At 37.4% G+C, this 24,761-nt stretch overlaps 1 protein-coding gene across 4 annotated transcripts in view; it reads left to right on the top strand.

Moving 5' to 3' along the window:
• The window catches only part of ATP2B1 (ATPase plasma membrane Ca2+ transporting 1), a 127,156-nt gene that overhangs the window by 69,908 nt on the left and 32,487 nt on the right, over positions 1-24,761 (top strand). For all 4 annotated transcript variants that reach the window (XM_032493643.1, XM_032493641.1, XM_032493645.1 and 1 more), the window contains exons 3-10: positions 7,809-8,006; positions 11,476-11,730; positions 11,819-11,944; positions 15,507-15,647; positions 18,193-18,231; positions 19,047-19,208; positions 20,701-20,915; positions 23,373-23,615. In XM_032493643.1, coding sequence (XP_032349534.1) covers positions 7,809-8,006; positions 11,476-11,730; positions 11,819-11,944; positions 15,507-15,647; positions 18,193-18,231; positions 19,047-19,208; positions 20,701-20,915; positions 23,373-23,615 — 1,379 coding nt within the window. The remainder of the gene's footprint in view (positions 1-7,808; positions 8,007-11,475; positions 11,731-11,818; positions 11,945-15,506; positions 15,648-18,192; positions 18,232-19,046; positions 19,209-20,700; positions 20,916-23,372; positions 23,616-24,761) is intronic.

Genomic DNA, 24,761 nt, shown 5'->3' on the forward strand with positions numbered 1-24,761 from the left:
GTTTCTTATTCATACTGCTGTATTTAGCAAAGGATAAAATGAATTCATAAAAATTAAACACAGGTATGAAGTGATACTCTGTAAGAGGCAGGGCTTTGTAGATTTGTAAAGGGCAAGAAAGCAAATGAGACACCAAGTTTTTTAAGTGGTAGTTGCTAAAATTAGGTAGAAGAGAAAAAAAGAAAATGAGAAAAGGAAACAGTGGTAAAGAGAAACAAAAGTCGTGTGTGGTAGGAAGCAGGGTAGAATCAACAGTAGTTGTCCCTGGCTGACTGGTATCTCATTATGTTTCGGGTGGCAGTCTACATTTGCATTTGCTAGTAGTAAGGCTGTTAGTAATAGTCTGCTTTGACCATGTCTTCATGGTGTAATATAATAAAACTGACTTTCACACCTGCAAATACATTTTAACTCCAAAGAAGTCGGCCTTTTGCCCAGGATAAATCATTAGTGACTTATAGACTGCTGCAAGAATGTTGTGATGCCCTCATGTATGTTTGGTCATACAGCTTGACACAGCCCTTTCAGACATTCGGCAGGATTTGCACAGCCATGGTGTGCCAGCCACGTGTGTTTTCATACTTGTATAGAGTTACCAATGAGCATTTTCTGTTGATGGCCCTGTGTGACCGTGTCCTAGAAATTTGTTACTGCTGAAGTAGAGAACTAAACATTTAGTTAACTACCTCCTCAGGTCACCAGTTTTCATTGCTTATGAGTTTTTTTTAACATAACTGTAACACTGACTACTTCCTCTCAAACTTTGTAGCATATATATTATTTTTTAAAGTTGTACTTGGTAGAGCCTGAAGTAGCATGTCTTTAGTTTTTTTGAGTTCAGTTTTCTGAGTACAATAGACATGTTTCCTTCTCAAAGCATTCTCCTCTGCTTTTATAACTTTATGCTCTGAAGATTTTCTTTCTTCCTATCTTGCCAGATTTGTCAGCCTCCTGTGCTTTCCTTTGGATGTTGGCCGGCCTCAGGTTTCTGATCATCTGTGCCCTCTCCTCTTCGTCTCCCTGGGTGATGCCCTCCACTTCTAAGACTTCACAGCTGACTCCAACATCTATAGCTTCCGCCCAGGTTTTTCTCCCAGACTTTGGACCTGAAAGCTTAAGTGCTTTTAGACATCTTCATTTTCTCAACCTCTCCAAACTTTCCCTTCTGAAAGCATACTTCCTTTTTCCCTCTTTCCAATGAAACTGTCATCCACCTTTCTGGTAGTCTTGACCTGGAAGGAATCTTCCACCTGTTCTCACTCACTGGGTCGACAAGACATGGAAATTCTAACTCTTCACTGTCTCTTCACTCAAGGGAATCTGCTTCTCTGCCTCCTCACCACCCTGGGTGAGGCCGCTGGGTTTTTCTTGCATAATTCAGGTAACAACATACTAACTGCTGTCTTTTCCTGTCTCCCTTCATGCTGCCTGCCCCTTTCCTGCTTAAAGCTGACAGTGGTTTCGCATTGCCCTCAGGAGGAAGTTCAGACCTCTCACTTAGGTTTTCAAATCTCTGTGGGGTCCAGCTCTGGCTCACCTCTCTCATCTTATCTCCTTTCCAACTCTACTCCTCAGTGTTTGAAGCATGGCAGAATTTTCTATTTTCTTATATATGGTTGTGCCAAGCTCACTCTTGTTTCTGGTCCTATTACATACTGATGTCTTCACCTAAAACACTCTACCTCACCCTTCCTGTGACTGCATCTCTAAATCATTCTTAAGATCTAAAGTTAGGTGTCTTAGAATTCCCTTATCTACCCCAACCCCCTAAATTTGGATTCCAGTTCCCTTTGTTGACTTTCATTGACATCCTCACCACCCCCATCATAATGCTTAACCACTGGGTTGTGATTAACGGATTACTTGTCAGGCTTTCCCACCAAACTATGAGTTCCTTGAAGGCAAGTGCGAGAGAAAGGCATCCAGTCAGACTCATTTCTCTGTGTGTGTTTATGCCTGTCACAGTATCCGGCCCATGGTTGGCATTCAGGAATGAAGGCCTACGTTTGACGTTAGACAGCAGTTCTTAAGTTTGAAAGGAGTCTCCCTCTCTCTCCTCCTCTTTTGAAATTGAGAAGCTGATGAAAGTATTAGTCTATTTTTCAATAAGAATGTACACAAACATAAATTTTCACATACTTTGTGATCTGCATGTTTCCCTGTGGCCCTCACTTAGAGAAGTCAGTCTGGCTGCTACCATTACCCACACACACGCACACACTCTGACATGATTTCAGGTATAGAGTTTGATAAAACTGTGGGATGTGCTGTATACTTAGACATGAGTTTCTGTTAAATCCACCTGCTTTCTGTGTTGCAGTACTCTCCCCTCTTCATTTTCTAAATTGATGCATGATCTTATTAGCCCCAGCAGTTAGAATGCCTACATTTTTTTGGTAAAACATCCCACAATTAATAGAATTTGCATTTTATCCCATAATCTGTCCCTTTCAGATGCAAAGACAATACTCATGAGCTATTAGCTCTTCATAGTATGGTGGCTCCAGACCCCAAAAGCATATTTTTCTGAGGCTGCTTTTGATGGTTTTTGAATATGTTTGTGTGTGTGTGTGTGTGTGTGTGTGTGTGTGTGTGTGTGTGAAGCCAACTGGGCCATAAAGAGATCAATGCCACGCATGCCCTTGGCCTCATTGCTGCCACCCCACAGTCAGCTGAGCCCTCAGGACTAGGCAGAAGGTTTCTCATCATATTTATTTATAAGTTATTCTCAACGATTTGATATGATATCTCCTCTGTTTTTAAAACTAGGACTGTGGAGTTTCATTACCAGCTCCAACAGCTTATCTTTCTCTTCCCCACAAACTTTGCTTTCCCCCTCCTCAAGGGGGAAGCCCCTTCCTACACCTGTAACAGGCTAACACCCACACCCTGGATTCCATTTCGTCTGGCTTCTTCAAAGCCTTTACTTGGATGAGTTAGCCTGTGTGTCCTGTATCACCAGTGTGGTCTTCTCCAGTTGTTCGTTTCCATTGCTAAATAACTTGCCTTAATATCTGTTACTTTTTTAAAAAATGGGTTTTATTTAGCCATTTTAATTGACCATTAACTGCTTTATTTCTCTCCACTGCATCACACTCTAGGAAGAAGTTATCTATCCTTATTGCTTCCACTCATTCTCGTTCTCTGTCTGATTCCTTCTAATCAGACTTTCTTCCACACCTTCACTGGAAGATTCCTCATTAAGGTCATCCACCTCCATCTAGCAAAGCCAGTTATCCATTCTCTGTCTTCATTTTATTCGTCCTTTGTAACACCATTTGATATAATCAGTCACATTATCTTTTTTCAGATTCTCCCTTTCTGTAGTACTGCACAAAGCTGTGTGTATGTGTGTGTCCCCGTTTCTTCTCAGTTGCCTTTGGCGTTTAAAGACCCCTAGCTGCCCATCCAATTTGGAGTGCTCCAAGGCTCTCGCCTCAGCCCTACTCTCTTCTTGTCAACTTGCTGTAGCTTTACAGGAGCTCTCATCAGGCCCCTGGATCTAGACTCATCTGTATATTGAGGATTGTCTGGCTCAGGTCTCTCCCTGAGTTCTGAATATGAATAATGAGCTGTTCACTAGACATTTACATTTATTTATTTAATGGTCCTCTCGTGTTTAAATCTCTAACGCAGAGCCATTAACTCCATGCCTCCCTTTTTCCACCCAATTCTGCAGTTCTGTTTTGGTAAATGTCTCTATCATCCATCCACCTAAATGCATGGACCAAAAAAAAAAAAATTTAGGTATCATTCTTTATTCTTCTTTTTCTTTCATCCACATCCAACTCTTCAGCAAGTTCTGTCTCATCTCCTTACAAGATATGTGGCAGATTCAGTGACTCTGCCTCCACTTCCAAAACCCAGATGCAAACCACCACCCTCTCTTACTTTGTATGGAAGCAGCCTCCCAACTGGTCTTTTCCTCCACTCTCATACTTTTCAGTGTATCCTTCACACAGTTTAAATGAGATTAGTTATCACTACCCTGCTATAAAACCTTCTAGTAGTTTCCATTACACTTAGAATAAACGCCAGTCTTCTCTTCATATTACTTTAGTTGTCTCTTTATTTGTCTCCTTCCAGTATAATACAAGCTTGCTGAATGTAGGACTTGTCTTATTTACACTGGCTCCTCAGCAAGTAGAACAGTACCTGGAATTAACAGATACTCAGTAAATATCTGGTGGCAAAAAGACTGTTGTTGCAAACCTCTTAACTTCGTTATATTTAGAGTATGTAAGTTTATTATTTTATATTAGAAATTAATTGCCCCCAATATGGAATTAAAACCTGTAGTGTTCAGTTTGTAACTTGTATTCCCCCTTCCTTAGCTTAATTAACTATCGCCTTGTAGTTTTTGATTTGCGTCCTTTGTGCTTTCTCTTTTGGTCCTTCCAAACAATCTTGTAAGTTACACCAACAAATATTAGTGCTTCTCCTCAACCCCTAAAGGAATTAAGTGATTTGCACAGGATTCACCTAGGTCTTCTGATTCCAAAACCAGACAACCTTAGTGTTGCAGTGACCTGGGTGTGTGCTTCTGTGTGTGGTGGGTTGTAGAGAAGAATTATGATAATCTCTGGGTAAGCTTTTTTTTTTTTTTTTTCTTTTTTTTTTTTTTTTGCTCCCAGGAAGCTCACTATTTACTGGAGAAGACAGACAGACAAATCACATGAGACTCAGGCATTAACTGAGGCACATACAGGATGCTTTGGGGTCACCAAGGAATGACTGGATCATTCTGCTTGGGGACATGGGAACTTCACAAAGCTGGCGACAGTTTGGTGGGGTGTTGAGGGACAAGTAAGAGTTTTCTAGGCAGACTAGGAGCAGGAAGCACCTTCCAAGGAGAAAGTGCAGCATGAGCAAAGGCACAGAGATGTGACGGAAGGAACACTGTAGGATTGTAGGATGGCAACATGATCGGCTTGATTCACTCTTTGACTCAGTATATATGTGCCACATTCTATGTGGTGGGACGGGTTCAGGGAGGGGGATGATGGCAGTGACAAAACCAAGTCCCTAAACCCATGGGGCTTACATTCTAATTGGAAAGATCAACACAGAACAAAGGGATAAAAATAAAGCAGGGGATGGGACTAGAGAGGGACCAGAGGGTGCTATTTCAGACAGGGTGGGCAGGGAAGGCCTCCCTGGCCAAGTGACATTTGAGCAGGACTGAATGACATGAAGGAGCAAGGTCGTGAATGAATGGGGAAAGATCACGCCAGGCAGAGGGAACTGCAGGTGCAAAGGCCATGAGGTGGGGGTGTGCTGGACATGATCAAGGAACAAGCAGGTGGGGTGGGGGAAGACTGGAGCAGCAGGAGGGAATAGGAGTGGTGGGGGAGATTGGTAGGAGATGGGGTGTGTGTGGTAGAGGAGGACCCAATCCCTTGTGAGCCCCACACAGCCAGGAGCGGAGGTCTCCCTCTGAGCGGGATGAGCGCTGGCTGAGACTACGTATTTGGGTGTGAGAGGAAAGTGCGGCATCAGGATGATATGAAGATCTTCACTCAAGCAACTGGAAGGATGGAGATGCCAGAAAGTGACGCAGAGGATACGGGGAAGCTCGGGAGGACTCCAGTTTGGACGTGCAGAGTGCGAGAGGTCTGTTGGACCTCTCAGGGGAGCTGTTGAAGAGGCAGCTCATCTGTCTGTCTGGAACCCAGAGGAGGCTTCTTAGCAGCAGGTATCACTGGATTTGACAGCAGAAAGGGAGGCTGTGAATGACCTTGGCAAGTTTGGATCCTGAGGCTTGATAGGGGTGTGACCTTTTTTTACTTCCCATATTCCCTCCAAGATGCATTTTTAAGCTGTCCTTAGCTCTGTGGCTGTTCTTTTCAGCATTAACATACAATATTGGCCTGTTTATAACCAGTACAGGTTAAGATTTAATGAATTATTGTATAGTTACAGTGGTTATATTATAAACTTAGGTGTTAATATGTAATTAATGATAGCCTCTATTAACTGATAGAACCAATATCTCAGAGTATTTCTTGGAAAAAATTGAAGACTGACACGGGGCAGGATAACAACCTTTTATTTTTGCTATAAGGGCATTGAAATATGAGGCAGAATAGGCCTACCCACCATCTAATATCCTTTTGTAAAAGGAAGGATACTTAATTTGAAAAGCAGAAAGTGCATAATTTCAGAACATCTAAAAGTACAGTTCTTTAAATGAAATACATTGTGTTTTGTGGAAAACCTCACTACATTGAATCTCCTACTCCAATTAAACTACAGACCGTTGTTAACTGTTTGCAGCCAGGAGATTGAGGGGCATTGCTGTCGTCTGAAGAAACAGCGTGTGGATTCTAAGTTAAAATCGCAGGTTTCCTCTCTCCCCAATCACAGCCAGTGCAGTCCTTCAGTGCCTTTCTTTCTGTTGACTCTGCCTCAAAGCTTAGAGCTCTTTGGAAGCTTTCAGTTAATGACTTTTGTCATCAGAAATCTAAGATGCTTTTCAGTCTGCCCAGGATGGACCTGACTTTGTTAGAGTTGCTAGTGAAAACATTCTCTGGAAGCTTTTTGGTACCTTTAACAAGTAAGTGAATAATAAATAAAAAATAATTACTTTAAAATCTGTATATTTATTTCTTGTTGTTTTTTCTAACAGTGAACTTCTTTGTTCTCTGTTTCCTACTCTGCCTGCCTCCACATCAAGATTAATAGCTAAAACACTTTAAAGCTGAGTGCCTTCCGGTGATCTGCCGTTTTTGTGTCTTCCTCCTTTGGTGTTCACATAGAATGAGCTCTTGCCAAAAAATAAAGAGTTGAAGTTACATGATTATAAATTTAAATTTATAATGATAAATCAAACGTCATCCTGGTACCTCTGTCCCCTTTTTCAGTATATTTTTAAACTAAGGAAAAACATCGCTTGCCACTGCTGTCCATGTTTTCGTACCCCACAGTAATGTAAATGTGTGCGTAGTTTGCACTAACTGGTTGGGATTTATTGAGGCTCGACAGAATCAGCAGGATTAAATTAGAGGAGGAATTGCTTGGTAGGATGAAGGAAAGGCAGATTTGATGTTCATCCAACTCTCTCTTAACCTCTTCCCTTGTAGCCTTCTAGTTCCACACTCCAGGCAATAAATAGCACATCCTACAGTGTACCTTTTTCTTTACAGTAACCGTAGGTACAGTCAGTCAGTAGCACTTCCTACCTCTTCAATTGGAAATAAATCCTAAAAGTAAAATTTGAAGAAAAAAAAAAGTCATCCCAAGTCTCCTTTTTTTTTTGTGACTTGCAAATCTTTTATCAGTGAAGTGTAACGGACCTTTTAGAAGAAAAATTTTAGAGCTTGTGATAGATGAACTTTTCATTGTTCTTCAGCGAAGAGTGAACATCAAAGACTTTCACCGATTAAGTTAACCAAGATGCAGTAAGTAAATCAAATAAATATATATATTTCCCTGCTTTCGGAGGAAAAATGTCATAAGTAAAGGTCAGAGAAATGTTTAATTCTAAGTAAAACCATTAAACTCATATCACTTCTGTTCTCTAAAAGATGGTGTAAGATAGTATGATTAAAAACCAGCAGTTAGAAAAGTGGAAGTTCTTAATTTAACCTTGCAGCATCTACTTAAAATGTTTTCTTAAAGCATTGCACATGTATTTCAGTGATTTAAGTTCTGTACACTTAGTTTAGGCACAAAAATAAACCACTTTGATAGGGTCTTAGAAATTGTATCTAAATGTAGTGAATCTAAAGTGTAAAGAATGAATGTGTTTTGAAAAAATATTTTCATTTGTAGTAAAATTGTTCACTGAGATTTGTTTCTTTTTTTAGGTTTAAGTGGAAACCCTGCAGATATAGAGAGAAGAGAAGCAGTATTTGGAAAGAATTTTATACCTCCTAAAAAGCCAAAAACCTTTCTTCAGTTAGTATGGGAAGCATTACAAGATGTTACTTTAATTATATTAGAAATTGCAGCCATAGTATCTTTGGGCCTTTCTTTTTATCAACCTCCAGAAGGGGATAATGCACGTAAGTAAATTGGGGAGGAAAAAAATGACTTTTGAGTTCAGCTCATTGGCTTACTTAATATAATAACAGTAGCAGGCCAGCATTTATTGACTGTTTGCTGTGTACTAGGCACTGTTCTAACAGTGCTTTTAATAGTTCTTTAAGTATATCCCCTCAGATAATTTTCTCAGTAACCCTGTGAGATAAGTAGTATCTTCTTCATTTTACAGTGAGGTACAGAGGTTAAATAACCTGCCAATATACGCATACTCTGTCCGGCAACGAGCTAAGCCATACATATGATGTAGTATGTGTCATCATGGTTTTTAAGTTCTTTAGGACACTATTGTGAAATAACAGGTTTTTATTTTGGGGTTTTCTAAATTGTTATATACATGATTTGAGTAATTTACCTGCTATTTTAGAAATTTTTATGCTGCACAGTGTTCTGCCCAGTGGAAAAATCCATGGTAGAGTGGTAGCTCTGCTTTAACCTGCAGCTACAAATGATTTTATTGTTCTGTGGCTTTCTCATTTCTCTTTTAAATTTCTTCTTCTCCTTTAAAAAAATTACTTCAAATAGATATTCCTGACAGTACATTCTGTAACTACTAGGAAATCTAGCTTGGGTTTTGGTCATTACATTTAATGTAATATTTTATAGATCAGAAGAGTGATTCACCAAAATATTTCTGTTTGTAAAGCTTCGTTCTCCTGCCCTTCAAGTTATGGAGAGTTTAATAAATATTTGCTAACTAAAAGGTGGCTTAAGAATCATTTGAAGTAGTTCTTTCAAAGGTTTTCCTAGAGCTCATGTGAGAGAGAACTTTTGGAGGGGAATGGGAGTGGAGGTAGTTGGTCACAGAATAAGCCAGTTTGTCTGCGGTCAGTGTACATCAAGGTTTCTCAGAAGGGGCACTGTTGACACTGCGCTGGAACATTTTTTGTTGCCCTCTGCATTGTACCACCTCCTGAGTTGAGGAAACTAAAAATGTCTCCAGACACTGCTAGGTATCCTAGAAAGGGGGAGGGAGGATTGCCTGTAGCTGAGAATCACTAATGTAGATAAGAAAGGATTTAGGCAATATTCTTGTCAATATGGAGCCAAATTATTTTTTTAAATATCACTAAATAATACATATTTTAGTGTAGAAAAATTGGAGGGGGGATGACAATTCAAAGGAAATCATATTCACTGAAAATCTCAGTTCTTAGAAATTACTGGCATACCATTTTGATATATATCCTCTGAGATTTTAAGATGTTTGTGTGTGTGTGTGTGTGCACTCACGTATGTGTATATGTGCACACATGGGTAGGTGAGAGGATGTGTCAGTGTGTCTTTTATCTTAAAAGGGAGGTTGTACCATATTTAGCAACATATAGCTAAATTATTTGGCTTGGTTTACCCAATTGTCGTTGTAGAATACTGGGAATTGGTGTCCTAGAGTTGAGTGAGTTAGAAAATGATTAAAAACTTACTTTTAACATTTTTTCCCGAGACTAAGAAAACTGAAGGAAAATATTTTCAACGGGTGTAGTTTTTGTTTTGTTTTGTTTTGTTTTGTTTTTACTAACAAGATCTGGGCATATCTTTTTGGAATTCAGAGTACTTCATTTGTAGGATGTAGTGACAAGCCCTTTTTCAAATTTGCTTAAGGAGATACTGGTATTAGATCCAACTGAGATGATAATCTAGAGTTGTTAGTGTCCTAAGACCCTTTAAAAAGATCTACCAGAAGGTAATAAACCATATAAAGATACTTTTGCTCCATGGTAAAAGTTATTTAGTGTTTGTACTTTTTTTTTTTTAGCTTTTATTAGTGTATTTCATGTATCTTTTCATTATGTTGTATAGAACACTAAGAAGTGGTAATTTGTTAAAAGGGAAATCCATTCATTGAACTCAACAGTCATAGAAATTGAAATTATCGCAATTTTTTTCTGGTACTGTTTGGTGTGAAAATAAGCACTGTAACTCACACCATCAGTAAGTCTACAGTCACTGTATAAAACTAGTGGCTCTCAAACTCTTTGGTCTCAGGGCCCTTTGCACTCAAAGTATCCAGGACTCCAAAAAGCTTTTGATTATGTGAGTTGTATCTATAGATACTATATTCTGGAATATGTTTTAATAATTTCTACTGTCATCATTTACTCATTCTTTTCTTGTGAATAATCATTTTCCTGCTCTGCATGTCCTAGAAGAACCATTGACTTTTAGAGATTTTAGCTTAACTATCAGTGAGAAAGATCCTTACTTAGGAATGCAGAAGACCATATTCCTTCACGTGAATTTATAAGTAACCAAAGTAAGCTTTCAAAAAACAATACTTACCTTTACTACATGTAAATCCTTTCTGTATTGTTCTGTTTCATTTTTCAAAATTCTGGTCATGAGCTGCTGAATTGATTTTGGACTCACAAATAGATTACAGCTCGAAGTCCAAAAAGCACTATTCCTTTGTTCTTTCTTCAGCATTGTTGACCCTACAGTTTTGAGGTTTCTTTTTTCCCTCTTCTGCCTTTCTCCAAACTCTTTTCTGCCATAGAGCCTTTGCACTGACTTTAATCTCTCCCTGGAATCCTCTCCTCTTAAGTCTGTATGGCTAGTTCCCTTGTATCTTTTGGCTCCTAGTTCAAATGTCATGGACATCCAGAGGGGCCTTCTCTGTTCACCCAGCTTTTTGCATTTGATAGCACATTACCATATTTTCTTCATGACACTTGACGATATGTGAAATTCATTACTTGTGTTTTATTATCTGAATCCTTCATATACCGTCTATACCTGCTCATCTGAGTTTGGGTTTCTTGACGAGTGGGAGCTTAATGTGTCTTATTCACTGTTACATCCCTGGCTTCTAAAACAGTGTCTGAAACCTAGAGTAGGTGCCCAAATTGTTGAATTAAAGAGTAGCAGTTTGCTTGAATTTTTATCTTACGAAAGCCAGGCTTTTATCACACTCCTTTGATACTGAAGCAGTAAACAAGCATGATTCATGGGTAACACATAAAACTTAATTGTCTATGTAAGACCTGCCTACTATATGTAATAATTAATAGCATTAACCATTGGTTGAATGTGAAGGATGTCTCAGTCACTACTCTACCTAATTTGCAAGTTTCTTCTCATTTTTTAATCTCACAACAACTCTGTGGTAGGTGATGGTCTCCTAATTTGACAGATGAAGAAACTGAGTCCCAAAAGTAAGTAACTTGCCTTAGGGATTGAGATTTAATCTTCCCCAGTGTCCTTACTCTGAACTAGTCCCCTAGACTGCCTCCCTATCCTGAGGATGAAAATCTCCGGAGGCAGGGAATTTGAATTTGACATGGTAGGCATCCTCATCATTATGGAATGCTTTGAGTCAATAAGGTGTTCAGAGCTATAAGTAAAATCAACGGGATATATAGCCATCATAATTACATATCTATTGCCATCAATGCAGAATCTTTTTTAATAAGCATTTTCTTTCTTTCCAATTAGTTTGTGGACAGGCTTCTGCTGGAGAGGAAGAAGGTGAAGGTGAAACTGGTTGGATTGAAGGAGCTGCAATCCTCTTGTCAGTAGTGTGTGTGGTCTTAGTAACAGCTTTCAATGACTGGAGTAAAGAAAAGCAATTCAGAGGTTTGCAGAGTCGAATTGAACAAGAACAGAAGTTCACAGTCATCAGGGGTGGTCAGGTCATTCAGATACCTGTAGCTGACATTACTGTTGGAGATATTGCTCAGGTGAAATATGGTAAGTAAAAAATGGCAGTACATCTTACACAGGGTGTAATACTGTTGTAATCTTGTTCACGGTTTAATGCATCATTGTTTTGTTTTAGGTGATCTTCTTCCAGCTGATGGCATACTTATTCAAGGAAATGATCTTAAAATTGATGAAAGCTCATTGACTGGAGAATCTGATCATGTTAAGAAGTCTTTAGATAAGGATCCCTTACTTTTATCAGGTATGAATTTCTTTCATAACTTTGAACTTTTTCCTCCTCCACAACTTTATACCACTGTCAGCAAATACAGTTTCCCTAAGAGCCAATAATGTGAAGAGGATTCTGTATTTTATGTTAGCTTCTACCCTTATAATCCTTAGACACTTTTTTTGTAAGCTAGCAGACTTTTTTTTGTAAGCTAGAGATCTTTAAATCTAGAGTTATATTTTACAAATGAGGAACCTGAGTCCAGAAAAATGAAGAGATTTGAGAGTCAGTTTTAATTAATGTTAAGCCTTTTAGTTTTATCATTACACTAATGGTCTTTGTTGAATTGTTCTGTTTTTCCATATCACAATTATTCTTAAGGACTATTGAAAGATAAAATTAAAGAATGATTATGTATTTAAAGCAAATTAATGAATTTTCTGTGATGGTCTACAAAGGACAGGGTTTAAAAAAAAAAACTGATAGAATCTTTGAAGTTTACCTAATCTCACTTCCTCATTTAACTACTGAGGAATGAGTCTGAGACAGTAACTATTTATCTAAGATGATATGACTAATAAACAGGTCTAGGAGTAGCGCTGCATCTACCAAGCAGAACTGAATTTGCATGTGGTTAAGACACGTTCTGAGAATGGAAGAGGGAAGGGAAGGATTTGTATAGGGGAGTGTACTGTCTGAACAGGGGAGGTGGTTATGTACCTGGGAGGCTCTGATGGTGGCCTGACTGTTGATAGCTAGACCTTAGGCTAACTGGAAATGAAAAGGAAAGGATGACAAAGAAAAGTACACCCTTTCTTCTAAAATACTGCATGAAAGGAAGCCTGGGTACCACAGCCTGACTCCAGAAGTGTGCCAGTTCTTTAACCTTTGATTTCCAGTTACCAACTCTTAACTTTCTAGCATTCTTTATAGAATTTATGAATTGTTTGTAAGACAGTTGTTTTAAATATATTTGTTAGATTGAATTATACTAGCGTTTGGAGTAAGCAAACTGTTGCCTTTTTGTCTTTAATTATCATTTTCTGATATTAATGAAATGCCAGCGTTTCCTACACTGTACGGAGATTCCTGCTGATTTAACCATTTAATAACTTGGCAGCTATACTTTTTCATTTCTTCTCTGTGAACTTTATATTTTAATTGGTTGAACATAGTTTTACTGAAACCAAAGTCAAACCTGTGACAAGGGTCAGTTAAGTTAAAATCAAACTTCAGACACATACCTAAGTTTAACTATTACCTTTTTAAGATTTGTAAATATATGCCAAAAGGCTGATTGTAAAACAGCCCACCCCTAAAAGTCAGAGTGATTTCATATATTATATACATTTATAAACACCATTATAAATAGGGGAAAAGTTTAAGTTGTAATATAGACATGTCTCCTGGGAAAAAAATTATAAGATTTATATACCTTGAATATCCTACACTACTAAGAACATTCATACCCTATTTGGGTTTTTGTTTATATTGGTATGTTTGAAATTCATTCCAAACAGACAGAAATATCTTGGATACTTAATGTATTTAAGTTTAATGTATACTTACTTTAGTTATTCCTTGCCATCCTTCTAAGAAACTGTGGTTAATGTTAACCAGCTAAAATCTATGGTCTTTCCAAAGGAAGGGAAAGCTAGCCAATCATACCTAAGTGCCATAGACTGAGATCATCTCCTCTTCCCTTCTGCCACATACACTTCATGGGCTTTGGTGTACAACTAGCTTATTTACACAGTGCTTACCTCTTCAGGTTGGCATCCCTTAACTGAACCTTGGTCCTTTTCTGTTTTAGCAGAGATGGGTGGCAAGTTTTTGTAGACTCAGGTTCTTAACACACCAGGTATACCAGGAGGATGCTATAAAATTTTCCATGTTTAAGAAAAGACTGAAATAACTTTCTGGAGTCCCTTATCACAGTACGGGTGGGAAAGTTTTTCTGCATTTATTTCCCTCTTCCAAAAATTTACTAAAAACATGAAATGCATTTATTTTTAAATTTATTCTCATGATGCCATCTCTCACTGCTGTTCTTGGCTTTTTAAATTTAGATGTTTTAAAGCAGTTTTTCAGTTAGTAGTGAGTATATAACCAGAACAAAAACCATTTACTTTGCCGTAGCTTATTAACTGCAACATTTGATTACCTGTGGTAAAGAAGAGCAGGACATTAAAATAAGTGAAATTTGCAGAAAACCAGAATTATTTACAGAAGCAAAACTGTCTTTTACATATAATCCTTGATTAGTAAATACCATTTCCCTTTTTTAAATTTCATTTCTTGTTTCCCTTGCGTTTTTTTATTAGGCTAATAAACTAATAATTAATGAAATAGTTAGAATATAGATTTTTAAAAGCAAGAAAATCAAAGGCCTAAAAAAATGATATTGGATAAATTAGTAATTAATAGCCAAATAAAAATTCTTAACTACTGGATTCAGTACACATGCTTTATGATCTTATTTTGCAGATAACCCTTGAGCATTGATTTGGTAGAATGGATGGTAGTAGGTGCTGCAGACCCTGCCCCCTAGATGGTTGTGAACTAGGAGATCAAATAAATTAGGCTTTATTGAGTTTTTAAAAAAGAGTTAAGTTTTGAAAGCTACTTAAAATCCACAAAAACATTAGAATAGAGAGGTGAGAAGCCTCTTAATGAGTTAAGAGAAGATACAGAGTTGTTGATGTACAAGTTGGTGAGCTGTAAGCAAACTTACTTGCATTATATTTTAAGAAGAATATGTTCTCTGTCCTCTGACAGAGCTGGGTTGAGTCTGCCTTGTCACCTACTAGTTGTGTAACTTTGGGCAAGTTTCTAGAAAATAAGAATAATAGTGCCTGCTGCCAACTTGCAAGATTGTTGTGAGGGACAGAATCAGAATTCAGTCAGTTCAGTCAGGGTTCCCATCACTGCTCCCCAGCTTTCTCTCCTGGAATTTTATGTTAGAGAAGTGGATGAAAAAATTGGAGGTTAGTGGGTCTCAAAATGAAGACTTTGGACTTTGTCCAGTAGGCAATGTATAGTCAGGTTTTTGAGCCATGAGAGGCTGATGATAAAATCACATTTTAGGAAAGTTAAAACTGATTTCAGGATGAACTGGAAGGACAGACTAGCTAGGAGGCTGTAGCAGTAGCCTAGACGGGCTGGGGTAAAGCCTGGGTTAGGCAGAGGTTGTGGGATTGGGGTGGGAAATCTGGCAGTGGTTGCTGTGGAATCCTTTTGGTTATAAGCACATTTCTTTATAAGCGATGTATTTTCTCAGAGAAATGACTCTAATAATAATAATACAGTTATAATTTAAATATTGAACATTCATTGAACCCCTACAAATTCCAGGCACTGTGCCAAACACTTCACACTTCGGGACGTAATTTGAGTCTCATTTTTATAAAGTGTAAGTACTGTTATCCCCATTTACGGATGAGTAATTACAATTTTATAATTTGCCCAATATCACATGATAAATGAGTGGTAGAGTGAGCTTTGAACTCAGACGACTTGTTAGTTAAACCCTTAAGCACAAGGTTTTATGTAATATCTTACTGAATTTTAAAAAACAAGTTTTCTGTTGTTGTAGGTACTCATGTAATGGAAGGCTCTGGAAGAATGGTGGTTACTGCTGTAGGTGTAAATTCTCAAACTGGAATTATCTTTACCTTACTTGGAGCTGGAGGTGAAGAGGAAGAGAAGAAAGATGAGAAGAAAAAGGAAAAGAAAAGTAAGAACAGTAGGTTGCTGTAAGAATTGGTGTTTGGAAACACAGCAGCTAGACTGTAAGAACTGGTACCAAAAATAGACTTATTTCATCAGATTTTGATATGACGCATTCTGCAAAAAGTTAATTACCCAGTATAGTACTTTCAAGTAGTGGAATTGACAGAGGGGCGGGGATTTTTTTAGGCATAGTCGTCCGGGCAGGGCCTGTGGTGACCACATCACCATAGCCAGACAGATGCCCTATCTCCTTGTACGTTTCTGTTGGCTTTACACTGTTTATTCTCTGGTTTTAGAATCTCCCTGTCATCTGACCAGAAAAGTGAATTAAATTCTCACTTCCTATTTGTTTTTTTTTTTTTTTTCTGATACTTCAGTAGTAGCTTTCTCTGTCAGACATAGCACTTTTTGGCCTCATTGGGCTTTTGTTCAAGTTTTCTGCTTTTCTCATTTCCCAGTATAAATTTATGTAGTTGGTTTTTAGCCATAAGGCCAAGAGTTCACTTTGACACCTGTTATGTTTACCTTGTTATATTCAGCCCATCATTCAATACCAAGATTTTACATTTTGATCTTGACCCATTGTGTCTGCTGTTGCTCCGAGTGATCTGTTGTCAGCAAACTTGATAACTGCAGTTTTTCCTCAGGGATCTTATAAGAAGCTCTGTCATACGTAGGCAAACAGTTCAGAACCACTTGGTGGCTCCGTCACTTTTTTGTTTAAAACCTTTCCCACTCTGCTTTTAAGTATCTGCTGGACCACCCTTTACTCCTACTGGGGATCACTCTGCTCGAGTTTTTTTCCCTTTCAGTTGACAGCAGTTTACTGTGGTTCAACCACTTAGATTTATTTAATTTTACTTAAACTAGTGAGCCCATATTTCTCTCACACACATTGGTATTTTGAGCTCTAAAATAAATGCCTTGCTAAAATCTGGCTTGCAGTGACCACAGGAGTGTTTTTAATATTTATGTGTTTTGTTTCATTCTTTGGGTTTTGTCTTTAGCTGTGAAATCTTTATTTCAAACAGAAATATGTTTGAAAGGCTCTGGCTGCAGGCAAGGGTAGCAAGCCCCAAACTCTAGGTTTTCCCTACCCCACTCCTCACAGTAGCCCTCCGTGTGTCACCTTAGGTGTCTTAAGGAAGAATGAAAGGCAATTTGAAAACCAGTATTAATGATACCATTTATTGAGTGCTTTATATATGTTGTAACTGTTTATCTTTTTACTGATGAGTAACTGAGGCTTATGGAGGTTGTATAACTTGCTCCAGGCCAAAGATCTAGTACAGTGGGTTTATCTAGTACAAAGATCTAGATAAACCCACTTACCTGGCTGAAGAGTCTGTGGTCTTAACGATACACTGTTGCATCCTAACTGATAGGAGACTCAAGTCGGCAGACCCTGTTAAAAAAAGAAAGGGATGTTTGCATCATGGCTTCATTCTTATTGACCTCACATTTTCTTTTCCAATAAGCACTCTTTTTTTTCTAAGATCTTGTGTACCTATTTTTGTTAGTCAAGTCAAGAGCATTTCCAGGAATTAATATCTGACTACCCACCATTTTTGATTCTTGGGGTTGTTTTTAGAATGGGAGACACCACTTTTCCATCTGTGGACTTCCAGCTCTTTTCCCATTCCCTTGACTATATGAATATTATGTATTAATAGACTATGTTCCAGGGTAATCTGTCTCAATTCCCTTCATAGTCTGGAATATGACTGTCTGGTCTCTCTCCAAACTTGAGTTCATTCAAAGTAGCTTGATGCTCTCATACTGTCTCCTCATCTTATCTGGAGCATCTATTCTTCTTTGACCATATTTATTCCACATTCTCCAGCTTGAAGGTAGCTGTCCTTGGTAGAGAAGTTGGAAGAAGAATAGACTGGATGGTTCTGCTTCCTCTTTGTTATTTTTAATATTACACTGTCTACTCCAAACTGTAGACTCCTTGATTTATTACTTTAGACATCCCTATCTTTCTTTTTTCTCTAAATCTAAGCTAATTTGGGAATTAACTGGTTGTCTTATTTGCTTCTTTTGTATCTTTGTGTTCTAGTTTTACTTGCTTGCCTCCCCTGTCTTTTTTACACATACCGGTTTTATTCTCATTTCCGTCAAAGCTCCTTTGTGCACCTGTTGTCTTCCTAGGAAATTCCTCCCTTCGTCTCTACCCCTGCCCCTTTCTACATTCTGTTACAGATATAGGATTGTGTATCTGTATTTAGTTTTAAAACCTCTTGTACCATATTTGGGTATGTTACAGCGTAAAAAAAGAGTAAAGTCTTATGGAGAAATCAAACAAGAATAGATGATCCAAGTTATTTTGGAGTATTCTCCCATGGTTAACATGCAGGGAGTTATTATAGGACAAATACTTTCTAATCTATACACACACACACACACACACACACACACACACACACACACACACCCCAACGATTGTGTAACAGTTCTCTTATAGAAATGTGAGCTACCTTTGCATAATTTAGCATGGCTGTATTCATTTCTTTTGGAAAGCTTTAATTCCCATTTTGTTCCTACAGATAAGAAACAAGATGGAGCTATTGAGAATCGCAACAAAGGTAAATTCAGGAGTATAAAAGTATACTTAGCTTGTTCTCATTACATCCAAAGCTATATCTCCTGTGCACTGTATTCATCCAGAAGTAGGATACACGTGGGTCAGCAACCATGTTACCTGGGTGAATCTCTTCCGTCAGTGCCGTGCTCATGCTGCCTTTACAGTGGTAATAAGATTTTAATTATGACTTGTGGTGGTAAGCTTAGAAAAGCCCAGATGTAGGCAATTTTAAACTTAAGGCTCAGGTATCATTATCATTGGTTACTATATAATTGCTAGCAAAAATGCATAAGAAATATATATATGTATGTGTGTGTGTGTGTGTGTGTGTGTGTGTATATATATATATATATATAATGTAAATGTTCCTGCATTTATTTAAAAATGTAAACATATGTACATTTCTCTATATGTGTGGTCATACATAATGTTCTACAGCATGGTCATAACTTATATAGGAAGCATTTTTGGTGTTTGGAATGAGTCTCATTATCCAACACAGCACATAGGAAGAGAAGTGATTTGTTATTTAGCTCTTACTTTCAGGGCCCTGTGTTTCTTCTTATGCTTCATCCCTATTTCCTAGCACAGCATTTTCAAATCTGCTAAAAAGTTTCAAAACCTAGTATCCTATTACCTTATTTTGTCAGGGTAGACACAGACGCCAACACACAGACATGCACACACAAAGCTGAATGTTTAAATATTTTCATGTTTCTGTGAGAAACTGATTTTTTTTTCAAAAATTACTTGAAAATGTTAAGTGATATGTATGCCTTTAACATGTGGTGAGGTTATATTTGCTCTTCAATGTAGCAAAAGCCCAGGATGGTGCAGCCATGGAAATGCAGCCTTTGAAGAGTGAAGAAGGTGGAGATGGTGATGAAAAAGACAAAAAGAAAGCGAATTTGCCAAAAAAGGAAAAATCTGTTTTACAAGGGAAACTGACAAAGCTAGCTGTTCAGATTGGCAAAGCAGGTATGATATATACAAGAAACTAACATGTTTTGTTTTACAATATGCTAACTTTCTGCTTAAAAATCTTTTGGCACACTTAAGGCTGTTTTGTGAGTGGAAGAGGAGTTAAAAATATTTTTAGTTTTATCTCCTATGTACCAGGCCTTTTGAGGTATTGTAGCTCCTCATAATATTTTGCAGCTTAGGAACTATTATCCTCATTTTACATAGAGGAAGTGTCTTCTGTGAGCTAGCTGATAAATAAGTGGTTGGGTCAGGGTGAACGCCCAAGCCTTCCCAGTACACAAGCCCATGAGCTCATCTCTGAATTTCTGGGAGCAGTAGAGGAAGGGCTGGCAGTGAGGTTACTCCATACAGATTACCCAAGTATATTTTAGTAAAAAGAAATCTCACATACATTTTCTCATCTTTTTACTGACTATGAAAAAAAAATTAGTCACATGTTTTTCTAAAAGTTACAGTTTACTCACATTGAATGGATTAGTTAAACAGCATCATCATGGTGAGGCTGAAGTTATAAAATGCAACCATCACTATAAAACACCTGTTAATAGAATCACTCTTCAGGGAGAAAAAAAAAAAGCAGAGCTTTGGCTAAAAACAGGGTTTATCATTTTTGTGAAAGAACATGTATGGCTGAATAAGCCTATGTTCTTAAAGTCACTTACATTGGATCACTCTATTAGTACTTACTAGGAGTATACTGGAAAAAGTTAAGTTTTTGCTTCTGTCCTCAAATAGCTTCTTGTCTTATAGCAGATACTTGCTTTTTGTAATATATAGCCAGATAGTAATGCTGACTCATAGTATTGTGGAAAATGGGTGGATTTAAGATGGTGATGGTATTTAGTAGACATCAGATTGGGTAATTAGACCCACCATGTGGACTTGCCTTATTTTGTAGTACTCATTTATAAGGAGCTAAGTATCCCACAAAACAGGAAGGCAAATAATTTGTAATACAAGATTAACTCTTGTTTTCTAACTTAATAAGCAGTAAGGATCGATGGATAAAATTAAGAAATAGTTTCAATTATCTGTTTTTTCATGAAAAACATAGGATTGAATATTTAATTGCAGGTCTCTCCCCATTGATCATATTCTTACCAATTTCTCTTTCATTATTAGGCAACTTGCCAACATGTAAAGCACCAGCTTATATACTAAGGTTTTGGTATTTCATTGTCATTGCCTATTATTTTGTCTTGGCGTTAGTGAAAGACTGAAGATACAGTTGAGTCTAGAAGAGAATCATTAATGCGTTTTTCCCAGTTCTCCTGGGGACAGGGCTATACTTGGAAGCAGAAATTAAATCTGACAATGTCAAATGATGAGTTACGGGTATAGAAAAGGAGGTAACAATTTCACAGAGAAATTAAAATAAATATTACCAAAGTAGTTGTAATCCTTCCAGTGGCTAATAGGTAACTGACAATGAGTGGAGTCTGGACTATTTAATAATGACATTTTCCTTCTTTCTGTATCCTGAAAGGTTTGTTGATGTCTGCCATCACAGTTATCATTCTCGTATTATATTTTGTAATTCATACATTCTGGATTCAGAAGAGACCTTGGCTTGCTGAATGCACACCGATTTACATACAATACTTTGTGAAGTTCTTCATTATTGGAGTCACAGTTTTGGTGGTAGCAGTGCCAGAAGGTCTGCCGCTTGCAGTCACTATCTCACTGGCTTATTCAGTCAAGGTAAGTGGGAAGCAGTTAAGGAGGTAGCCTGGGAGTAAAGCTTCATCTGGTATAGAAAATGCACCCCTGGTTCTTCTCTTTTGGGTTCTGAAAGTCAGAGATTTCCATAAATCTACACTGTTTTCTTTAGAGACGCTGTCATTGATTCCCTCCCCGTCCCTGCAGTTTGAAGATGATGCGTTGAGGCCCGTACATTGCTGGGAGGACAGCCTTGACACAAAACTGAGCGTAACTGCTGGGGAAAGTTGTAGCTTCATTTTCCTCCTGTGATCACTGTGTTGTCACACCCCTTCCTGTTTCCATCTGTGAAACTGAAATGAGTATGTTTGTCGTTTACCTGTGGGACATTTGGATCTGAGCATTTAAGGCCTTCTTGTTTCCATGCTTATACCCTCATGACCCCATGGTCTAGCCTTGACACAGTAGCTGGACTCATGTTTCTAAAAATATAATTCAGATCATACTGTTTCCTTGTGCAAAACTTCCTGGCTTCTTGTCAGACTTAGAGTAAGATCCAAGGCTCTGCCGAGGCTCGCAGGGCGCTGCCCTGTCTGGCCTTTGCTTCCCTCTCAGTGCTCATCTCCCACCTCTCCCTCCCTCCAGTCCAGCCTCTCCAGACTCCTGCTGGTTCTCACATAGGCCAGCTGTGTCCTCACTTGAGGGCCCATGTGTTCTTTCCTTTGGGTCGTCAGCTCTCTAACTTGATTCAGGTCTCTTCTAATGTCACCTCCTCTGACCACAGCATCTGCAGTAGCTCAGTCCTTCCTGTTTTCGAAGTAAAATGAACTTCGATGGCTTTGCTAACTACTGTTTACCTAAAGGAATATTATATTTGAGGATAATTAATTTATTTTTAAACAGTTTTCTATCTTATATGGAAAAGGTGAATTGAATTAAGCAGTTCGCTTGGACAGTTTTGATCTTTCTTTCAAAATGACTTCAGAAATAAAATTATACCTAGTGGAAGAATGCTGCTCTTGTCAATTTTCTAATATTAATTAGTATTACTCCTTAAGTGGCATTGCTGACAGAGTGATACAGCATAATTGGTCATAGTTTCCTCTCTAGCACTCTTATCTTCAGTGTTGCCAAGAACTTTCAATAGACCTGTCAGGATAAGAATATTTTTTCTTTACTGTTTGAGTTTATTTTCTTTTCAGGCATTTCACATCTTTCTGTTTCAAAAATAAAATAGTAAATGTATCAAGTAATAATGAAGTGTAGTATAATCATCTGTCCCTTTTTGTGATGCTTTAAAATAATTAGAAATAATCAGACTAAACGTAAGTTTTAGACAGATCAGTCATTTGACCAATATTGTCATTAATTCACTTTGAATAGTCATTAAGGATGTTAATTTTTCAGTTGATCAATAGTATGTAGGCAGGATTGATTTGCATTCTTTTGATAGACAGTGAGAAGGACCATTTTAACTAGTGTTTTTAAAGCTTTTACTTAATGTTTATTTAGCCCAAATATTGCCAGTTACTTTTCTTTTCACTGATGTGTAGTCCTTAAGGCTCCTGTGTTTTGCAAACTGAACTCATTTTCTTTACTGTAGAACTTCTTTCTTTTAGTCTTTAGTGTTAACGCAAGTCACTATAATTTTCCTTCTCCATATTTATTTCTTCAAGGAACCAGGTTTTTTTTTTTGGCAGTATCTTGCATCTTAGTAGTCACAGAGCATACTTTAAAATATCTCTATGCAGTTTTTAACCCATTCCACATATGTTTTGAGAGTCAGTTATCAAGCATTTTAACTTAAATGCATCTTGGAGCTGCTGTGAGAACTCCTGTTTCTCTAGAAACTGTCTCTTTTTTTTCTTGTAAATAAGAGAAAGGAATGATTGTAAGGGTGAGAATACAAAGTGTACAAACATATGGAAAAGATAAAAAATGCCCCTTTTTGGTTTTGATATGTTATGTCCGTCTATCGGAGTCCAAAAAAAAAAAAAAAAATCAGGCCACTGCATGCCCACAAGCTCTATATTTTAACTGATAAAAGCTACTTTTCCCTTGGTGATTGATACAAGAATTTTTTTTTTCTGCTTAATAAAAAGGAGACTTAGTCCTTACATGTAACATACTCTTACATGGCTGTAAGTACCTCTGTACTTAGAGTACAAATTGTCATTGCCCTCGTAATTTGAGGACACTTTGCAGAAGCTGTTGGAGGCATATTGTTAGCACAATTTACATATGGATACAGAATAATTTACTAAGTTATGTTATGTAGAAGGAAAGTGATTGAAACCGCAGAAAGCTAGTACTCTCTTTAGCTCATTCGAATAGGTCAAATGTGCTAAAATTCTTCCAGTATTAAATTGGTGCTTTTGTGCTATGTGTCCATGTAAAGTTGGGAGCTTTAGTTCTGATTTTAAAGCCGTTTATAATCATTTTAATGTAAGGTGATTGGTGTTATATGTAGCTTAACTGAATTTTTTTTTGTCACTGTAGAAAATGATGAAAGATAATAATTTAGTAAGGCATCTGGATGCTTGTGAAACCATGGGAAATGCTACAGCTATTTGTTCAGATAAAACAGGAACATTGACAATGAACAGAATGACAGTTGTTCAAGCTTACATAAATGAAAAACATTATAAAAAGATTCCTGAACCAGAAGCTATTCCACCGAATATTTTGTCCTATCTTGTAACAGGAATTTCTGTGAATTGTGCTTACACATCAAAAATATTGGTAAGATTTCTTTAATAACTTATATGTGAAAAAAATTTTTAGTTTGTAATGATTAGACTGTATATAGCACGTTAGACCTATCATTACTATATATAAATTGAAGAATGGAATCCTGGTAGTTTTTTAAAGGCATATATTCATATACTGTATATGAGTTTCTTCAGATACAATTTATGTTACTAGTAAGATGTGTTGATCAACATATACATTCTGTTTACTTGTATTTTCTTCTCCTATATTTTTTAATTTCCTGTGTTTAAAAACTGAGGCTTATGACCAAAACAAGTCTTTAATTTTAAATTCTTACCATGCTCATTTTGTGAAAGACCAGTCTGTCTCACTGTTCAAAGTCAACCTTCAATTCTAGAGGAAATTTCAGATTTCAACTTAAAATAATATGTTTTATATATACTTGTATATATTCTGTTTGGTTTCTCAGTGGATCCTACCTACAAGGTGTTCCTTAAACTTTTGGGGACTAACTCAATGTGTTCTAGTGATTTATGGATGAAGACCATAAATAAAATTAATATTGCATGAATTGGATTATTGGACTGGAGAGTTATGGGATCTTGGTTCTAGATCTAGCTTTGCCTTTTACTAGCTGAAAGTCTGAGCCTTATTTTGTTGAATTATTACGTAGAGATGGTCACATCTGCCGTTAATACCACTGTGATGAGTACATAAGGATGTATTTGTGAAGATACTATGAAGGAAGTAAATTTTTTTTATGTATTAGGCAGCAGTGCTTTATTTTAATGCATATACTTTTATTTTAAGCCATAAAAATTGACAAAGTAGATTTAATTTTGAATTGTTTAATATAGTCATTCAGTGAAAACAGGAAATGAAAAGGAATTAAAATTTAGTAAGCTCCACTATGTGTCAGGAACCAACTTTAAATTTTATGTGTCTTATCTCATTTAATTATTGGATCCTAAGTGCCCCTGTTTTCCAGATGCTGAAGCCAAGGACCACAACAGTTGGGTAACTTGCCAAAAGTTCATGTAGCTCATAACTGGCAGGGCTGAGATTGGAATCCATGTCATTGTCACCCCAGAGCACCTTTCTACCGTACCTTTTCTATGTCCCTGTTTGAAAATGCTGATTCTGGAAATTTCCTTTTTTTTTTTTGTTTTAGTATGA

This window comes from Camelus ferus, chromosome 12 (genome assembly GCF_009834535.1).
Source record: "Camelus ferus isolate YT-003-E chromosome 12, BCGSAC_Cfer_1.0, whole genome shotgun sequence".
NCBI classification, from domain to species: Eukaryota; Metazoa; Chordata; class Mammalia; order Artiodactyla; family Camelidae; genus Camelus; species Camelus ferus.